The sequence below is a fragment of the Protomyctophum bolini genome (genome assembly GCF_963924005.1).
Source record: "Protomyctophum bolini genome assembly, chromosome: 12".
NCBI lineage: Eukaryota > Metazoa > Chordata > Actinopteri > Myctophiformes > Myctophidae > Protomyctophum > Protomyctophum bolini.
Window position 1 is genome coordinate 21,965,772 of NC_137873.1, and position 8,168 is coordinate 21,973,939.

Genomic DNA, 8,168 nt, shown 5'->3' on the forward strand with positions numbered 1-8,168 from the left:
ACATCCCTGCATTATCTCTGAGTCAACATGGACTACATCAGCAGATAAGGCTAGTGGTCGACTAAAGTCATACAGAGAAGCCATTGATTTATTGAAGCACTATGTCTAATGGATCAGCGGCTCTCACATGTCTGTGCTCTGGATTACAGGTAAGAAAAAAACACGCTCGATTTATGTTGAAGCGAAATGATTTCAACCAAACATTACCTGATGTAAATCAATAATGTTGTCAATAGGTATACCCATGCAATGCGGGAAGTGTACTAAGTGATTATCAGGCTTGTTTTTAGGATTTGATCATGACCGTGGCAACATCGTGGTAGATTGTATTGCTGCCCAACCAAAATGTAATTATGATTTAGGGTTCAACCTCGGTTTTTGGAATTTGACAGCACCACTTAGATCTTAGTGTGGTTTTATGTTCAGAGACATATTTTCATCCTTTAACCTGCATAATGCAATCTTCAATTTAAATTTATGAGTTTATATTTATATGAATATGAGTTTACAAAATGGAACAAAGTTCAGTTTGTTTTTGCTGCTCATTTGCTTGTTGATTTGAATAATACGAAAATGTGCAAGCATACGGTATCAGTAAGTTTCGTTAATAGATGTACCGTATACTTATCTGCATAAGAGCTGATTAATAGTCAGGCCTGGAGATATTTAATTAATGTTTCAGACTTTAGACTTTAAACATTCCTTTCCACAGCACTGTGCATATCAGACAACAGTTAATACAGCAGCACACAGCAATAAAACAATAACATAAAATGACAGCAGTACAAACTCCGACACCTTTTCCACCGGTTGGGAACCGGTCCAGTTTTGTAGTCCATGAGCCAGACCTCCAAAATAGGAACTTTAATTATGAATTGACTAGGCAAAACCATACCTATGTTAAATTGTCAATATAAGTGAATGTATATATGATAATCCTTCCACAGTAGTAGCTTTTTCATATTTTATTTTTTTTGCATCTTTTCCTACATTTCTAATTTGCATATTTAAATGTACAATTTCAGAAAATGTGTAATACAATAATCATTGTGTTCGTGTAAGTAATCAACTGTGGAAGTTTCATGGTGATAACTATTAATTAATTCTATTTTAATTAATTAATGTCATATTGTCACAATGTCATATTTATCACAATGTGTGATAAATATGAAAAAGCTACTCCTGTGGAAAGGTTATCATTATATCATATTTTAATTTACTTATATTGATCCTAGAGGTCTGGCTCATGGACTAAAAACTGGCACTGAACTGAACCGGTGGAAAACGGGCCTGAAAGTGAGGCCTGTTGTTTCAGGCTAATATGACTGAAAGTGAGGCCTGTTGTTTCAGGCTAATATGACTGCGGGTATCGGGCTTTTCCCAAAGCTTTTTTGTGCGCCTGTGTTCTGTACTAGCATCCGAAGGGCATTAGCGTATGGTGGTGATTGAATGGGTGTGTGATACTCCTGCACGTTTGAGATTGCAATGTGTGCAAAGGCTTTATTATTTAGCTCTACTAGGATGGGTGTGCAGAGACTAATCATCCTGACAGCAGTGTTCTTTTATGCATGTGTCTTTCGCTCAGTTAGGAATGGATAAGTAATGGATAGCATGTTTGTTCTGTCTACACTTTACACATCATATATCATGATGTACTAATGAAAATACACATGCTGTAGATTATAAGTAATATGGTGTCCATCAGGTGTACAACTATGTTTGGCAACTCTCAGGAGTTAATTAAGTTGCCTGGCCTTCCAGTTGTCCTATACAATTGACCACTACTGCCTAACGGAAGTACCATAAGCAAATATTTGTATTTGTACTATATATTAAGTTCTGGAGCTTTTGTTTAATTGCTGATGACAACATTGTTTCTCTTTTTGTTATTTTTCCATCTGCATGAAGCCATCAGAGAAGTCGACTACACACCATAAAAGACGAGATGACTGCAGCCATGAAAATGGTCAACTTCACAGAGAATTGGGTTGATATTGTGCAGCATTGGCACCTGGAGTATTTTATGATTCCTGCCACTGTCATCACTCTGGCAACGTTGATCGCCAATCCCGTCATCCTGGTGTGCATCTATGTGTCCCGTGCCCTGCGCCAGGAGACCCGCTACCTGCTGCTGGCCAACGCCCTGATGGCGGACTTGCTCTTCCTCATCCTCAACCTGATCACTGTGTACTGCAACAACCTGGGAGCACAGATGCCGCGGCAGCTCTGCGAGGTGCTCACAGCCGCCACGGTCACCACCTACTGCGCCGCCATCTTCACCATCACCCTCATGGTGGTGGATACCTATGCGGCGGTGCGCTGGCCTCTCCACTACCGCGACCTCTTCCCACCCGCCCGCACCCACCGCATCCTGGTAGGGCTGTGGGTGCTGTCGGCCGTGTACCCGGTCTCCCTCGCGATCGTGACGGAGGTGATGAGGAAGGGTGCGCCCGACAGGACGTCCCTGTGCCTGGCCCTCATCTCCCTCGGCTTCACGGAGGGTGGAGAAATGGTGAGGGTGCACGTCTACTTCTCCATCGGAGCGATCATCTGCACCACGCTCATCCTCTACTGCTACATCCGCCTCTACATGGTGACCAAGACCCAGGGCATCTGGCGGAGCCGCTATTCGCGAGCCCGTGTCACGCTACTGGCCCACGGGGTTCTGCTTCTTCTCTACTTTTGCCCCGGGATGGTCTTCACAGTGGAGCTCTTCCTGTTGCACAAGGACATCGATCATCATTTCCGCGTGTGGATCAGCACGGTCAACATGTGCATCTTCATGCTGCTGCCGCGGGCCTTCGCTCCCTACCTGTTTGGACTGAGGTACAGGGAGATCTCCGACACGCTGCTGCAGCTGCTGCACCGCGGCCGAGGACTCGGTCAGAGTCTGACCACTGTGGCGTAGACCAGTCGTTCTCAGCCTTTTCAGGCCGTGACGTGACCCCCACAAAATAATCATATTTGAACAGGGGACCCCCCCCACCCTGACAACCACTTGGAACTGTAGGAGTTGAGGCAATACATTTAGTTTGACTTGAGTTTCACAGATAAACATTGTGAAAATAGCAGATCTACAAGCTCACAACGCCTCGCAGCGTGAGGTGTTCTAAGCTTCTAGATTGGCTATTTTCAAGATTTTTATTTTTATTATTTGACAAGTTGGCCAATGTTTGACCATTTGTTGATTCCTTTTGATCAATTTGAGTAATAGTCTTATGTATTTTTTCTTTTAGGTTTTAAAGTCTTAAATTATCACATTACTGTCATGTGGGGACCCAGGTTGAGAAGCACTGGTGTAGACGAGGAACACTCCCTTTTGTGTGTCAGTCATACACACATCTATGAAACTATTGATAGACGGACACATTGACCTCACTGATAAAATCCAGCTCTTGGCGTCATTTATTTATTTTTTGTGTGTACATATTCTCTGCATTTTGCTGTAAGAAGTAATGTGAAAACTGTTCTGCATTTGGGATTTGTTTTGGTTCAAATCCTTCATTGTGTGATGTGGCATTTTCATTCAACAAGTATTTTGCCTGTAGAGGAATGTTTTTCTTCTAAAGAAGTAACTTTAAACCTTGATCTGTGTTTCTTTCATTCTGTAAGTGTTTTGTATGGTGTTTTGTCGAGGCCTGCATATATAATAGTAGGTTTTAGTATTGAAGGACGTGTTACTAAACAACCGTAATTAAAACTGTGTTATACGTATGTTCAAGTTTATTATTATTTATTTTTTATTATATTATATTTTATATTATTATTAGTAGTTCCGGAGCAACGGATTGTGTGGCCTTGCTCATTCCCTGATGGACTGATCAAGGGTAGCTACTGGGACGTAAGTCGGGATTTGATCAACCCCGGCTGGCTGAGTGAGGGGTATGATGTTGGAAGACCCGAAACCCCGTTGACCTCAGTAAACATCAATGAAGATGCGTCCCAGGTGCATCCATGCGATGTATTTATTTATTTATATATATATTTATGTTCTTGACACAGAATATTTCAGATTTCAGAGGGACATCAATGAAAGGAATAGAATACACCTGCACACTGTATTTGCTCGGTACAAGAGTATTGTCTTTTTAATAATGCAACGTTTCGGTGCCTCCGGACCTTCTTCAGGTCCAGAGGGGAAATAATAAGCCATAAAGAATGTATCATTATGTAAGGTAAAAGGCCATGTAATAGCACTCTGACCCACTTTTATGACCGCCATCTCAAAGCACTTCACTCCATATGCCCCAAAGCCTTGTTTGCCTAAAACTAGGTGTCCAGGGAGACCGTTATCAAATGACTAATCGATTTGACAGTTGGAGGTGCTAGGGAAAACAAGGTTCTCTCAGCCAGTGTCAGTCCAGCCAGGGAGGGAAGGTGTATGGATGGAGGTGAGGAGATTGAGGCTGGCTTGCAGTGATGACAAGTGAAAACGACCTTGTTCAGTCTGTGCTGTGTGCCTTTGGCAGCTGGTACAACAGCTCTGGCCGTGCAGAGAGACACATCCGCCTGGTCACCGAGGCCAACGGCACTGACCTTTTCTTGAGGCAGGTTGAGCTCTTCACCAAGGAATGGCATGTGTTCCTGCCACCGGCGCACTCCAGGTTACTGCAGTTGGGTCCCATCTTAGGCTTCCTGGCAGTCTGCTTGGTTAGTCCAGTCATCCTGGCCCAGATCCTAACCAGGTGAGTCACAGTTGCTCTTCAAACATTTTAGCCTGGAAATTATACAAGGAAGTACGATATATTTATTCAAACATTTATTGTGTTTTATGGCATTGTTCAAGGCCCGAGATGCGACAGGAGACACGTTATCTCCTTTTGGCCAATGCCTTGTTTGGTGACCTGCTCTTTGTGTCTGGGTACATGCTGAGTACCAGTCTGAACACGGCAGGTGTACTGATGTCCGACTGGGCCTGTGCCACCGTGCTCTTCCTGCTGGGGGCGATGTACAGCTCTGGGATCCTCAGTACCCAGGCCATGGTGCTGGACACCACTCTGGCGGTGCTGGTCCCGCTGCGCTACTTTGCCCTTTGGCCCGTATCCAGGTACTGCTGCTGCATGCGACCAAGGCTTTATGTTGGCTTTCAGTGTTTTTCATTATCCATTTAACCTTCTCTGACTCTGTTCCTATTATTCTAAAAAAGAATTAGGGGCGCTAGCCCCTCCTATATTCAGCTATTAGTGTAGATTTTCGTCTTACACAAGCATTAAATTCCCATTGACAATGAATGGAGACTTTACGTCATGTCTAAGCAAATTGACATAATGATGTACGATGATATAAGAGCGCCCCTCACTTCACACGGGTGTGATTATTTACTTGGCACTATATTCTGATAGTAATCCTTGAGTTTGTTCTGTAACATGAGTCTCGCTGTTTCCTGCTCCTTTGTAAACGTTTTTGAGGTCAGGATACCAATTTGATCCAATCAGGAGAGAGAGCCCCGTAAACATTTATCAGATTACATTTTATTATAATATGTTCCAATCCAAACTCAATTTTGTTTGATCAATTTATTTTTCTCTACTGCGTATGTTTCTCTCTCACTGTATGCACGCAAAGCGTGCACACTCACTCACTCTTCCTCTTTCTGTAGGACCAAGAGAGCAGTGGTGGTGATCTGGGCTGTGTCGGTGGCTATGCCTGCAGGCTCTGTGGGGGTGTTCATGTGGTACAACACTACTGCAACTTGCTCTCTCCAGATCTGCTCTCTGCCTCTGCTCCTGGTCCTCACCGTCAGCCACTCTACACCCATGCAGGTGCATCACTTGACAATCAGAGCATCACTTGAGCTATAGAGTTTGCCATTTCACCATTTCTCGCAATCGGAAAGCCCTTCACTGGCCAAGTGGGGGTTTTGTACAAGGAATTTGACATACACATAGAATAGAATGCAGTAATGATACTAGAAAGATGGTATTAAGCCCTTCATACCTGGTGTCCTTATTTGGGTCATTATAGGCGAAAATCTTCTAAACTAAAATGCATTGTGAGGCTATTTTTGCTATTTGACGTATGATGAAATTTACATTTTAAATTAGGCTTAGAAGTATAACATTTAAAAAAAGAAAACCATGAATGTTGTGCAGTAGCTCTGAAAGGCTATGTATAATAATTATATGCCTATACTGGCCAAAGTGTAATTTATGTGCTGTGGTAGGGTAGGTAAAAATGTTTGTTAAAAACATACATTACTATTCCACTGTGACTTGTTCACAAGATCCAGTAATCAGATACCAAATTATTACATTTATCTAGTATATCAACACATACCAGTTGTTTTGCACATTGCAAACGTTGTTTCTTCCAACATAAATAAATGGACATTCTAAGCATTCAGTGAAAGGCATCCGTTTTGCTCTGCTGTAATCATTTTGACTGTAATGCTTCATGCACCGTGGTTGATTCATTCCTATACTGACCATGACACTCTTATTGTCTATTCCATTATACATTCTAGATATCTATGCTTCTGACCGTGGCAGGTATTATGTTGATCCTGCTACTGGGCTTTGTTGGCTACGTGGTCCTGCACTGGCGCACGCGCATGGCCCGCGTCTGGAGAGGTGAGCGCTCGTCCCGGGCCAAAGGCACCTTCCTCATGCACTATCTTCACCTCTTCCTGTCCTTCTGTCCCATGCTGGTGCTGGCCATTGAGCTGCTGCTGTACTGCCACCAGGGTGCCCTGGACCTGCAGGCCAACCTGTGGGTGTCCCTGGTTGTGTGCAACGTGCTGGTGATGCTGCCCAAGGTCCTGGCTCCGTACATGTACAGCTTGAGATACAGGGAGCTGCGAGGCGCCGTGCTCAGCTTTTACGGTCTGAAGAAGCAGGGAGCAGTCACTCCTGTGATGTGACTCGCAGAGACATGGAATACGACGAGAGCTCATGGATGGACGGTGTGTGTGTGTGTGTGTGTGTGTGTGTGTGTGTGTGTGTGTGTGTATATATATATATATATATATATATATATATATATATATATTTGAAAAATAGACAATTGTGAGTAAAATTCCCCAGGTCGATCGACCTCACTAAAGAAATGGTTGTTTTATGGTTAAATAATATATTTTTTAGTTTGATTTAGAAATGTGTATGTGCATGTGGTAAAGATCCCTGTCTTATACACATTTCTAAACCTAATTCTCAACTATGGTTAGGTATTATCGTTGGAAACACCCTAAAACTATAATTTCTCTGGGGACCCCCTGGAACTCCCTCATGGACTCCTAGTATCCTAATATTATTGACGGCTCGTTTTCCATGTCCATGGCAAAAATTGAAATTTGGCAAAAATGTCCACAAACCGGTGGCCCCTGATTTTATCTTATCAATTTAGGCTACTGGTCATGATTGATTCGTTTTTTGTTTTTGAGGTTATACCGTTGCTGTAACCATTTTTTACCACTAGAGGGTAATGTTGCTTAAAGGGGACCAATTATTTTGTCACCATTGATAAAAGAAACACTATAAAATAGGCCCAAGTGGGTGAAAGATAAAGCCCTTAAGCACTTTCAGAGAATTGGGTTTCTTCTCTTGAATATTGTGCAAGATTATAAGAATTGTCCATGCTGTTTAATTTAGGCGCCGCCTCCATCCTCACCTGAATAAAAAAAAAATTAAAGTGCGTAGCATGTTCCAACACATGCCATATGCACATGGCCCATATGCCATATCATATTACATCTGGAAAAATCCCTTTGTTCAAGCGTTATGGATTCTATAACCTACCCGATTATGATATTGGGCCAGTAAAATGCTATTCTATATAAATAGGCCTATGTAGCCTATATGCCTATTTCTGATAACTCGTGTTATGTATTATTATTTCTTGTCAAACATGTTTGTTTAAACAACACTGGCAAAACATGCAACATTGCATTCTAAAGTTGTACATCGGTTTGAATAAAGACTAGACCGATCAAGCGAAAAACTGTTTCTCCGAGAAAAGTATTGCTCAATCGTTGTGACTTCTTGTTGAAACATTTTGTTGAGTTTTGTTTGCAAACAAAGGCACGGCCACGTGGAGATCTAGGTACGTTCGGGAAGTGGTGTTTTTTGACTCTCATAATTATGGGACGGCCCCTCCAAACGAAATACACTACCCATAATGCACCACCACCTCCAGCTGACTCGGTAGACTGGGATGTTTTTTTTCTTTCTACA

At 42.6% G+C, this 8,168-nt stretch overlaps 2 protein-coding genes across 2 annotated transcripts; both read left to right on the plus strand.

Annotated features, from left to right (window-relative positions):
• Positions 1-35: 35 nt before the first annotated feature.
• LOC308326029 (putative G-protein coupled receptor 148) lies at positions 36-3,698 on the plus strand. The gene is made up of 2 exons (XM_080778840.1): positions 36-149; positions 1,909-3,698. Exons 1-2 carry the CDS (start codon positions 109-111, stop codon positions 2,906-2,908), a joined length of 1,041 nt encoding a protein of 346 aa, XP_080634966.1. The 5' UTR covers positions 36-108; the 3' UTR covers positions 2,909-3,698.
• Positions 3,699-4,419: 721 nt separating this feature from the next.
• On the plus strand, positions 4,420-6,859 carry LOC308326141 (putative G-protein coupled receptor 148; the record flags this gene model as incomplete). The annotated part of the gene is made up of 4 exons (XM_080778948.1): positions 4,420-4,685; positions 4,787-5,047; positions 5,600-5,762; positions 6,464-6,859. 4 exons carry the CDS (start codon positions 4,420-4,422, stop codon positions 6,857-6,859), a joined length of 1,086 nt encoding a protein of 361 aa, XP_080635074.1.
• Positions 6,860-8,168: the final 1,309 nt, after the last annotated feature.

Bases quoted from the DNA above. Each gene is read 5' to 3' on its own strand.
- LOC308326029 (XM_080778840.1), top strand. From the start codon at position 109: ATGGATCAGCGGCTCTCACATGTCTGTGCTCTGGATTACAG. The intron at 150-1,908 runs GTAAGAAAAAAA...ATCTGCATGAAG, and splicing joins GTCTGTGCTCTGGATTACAG to CCATCAGAGAAGTCGACTAC.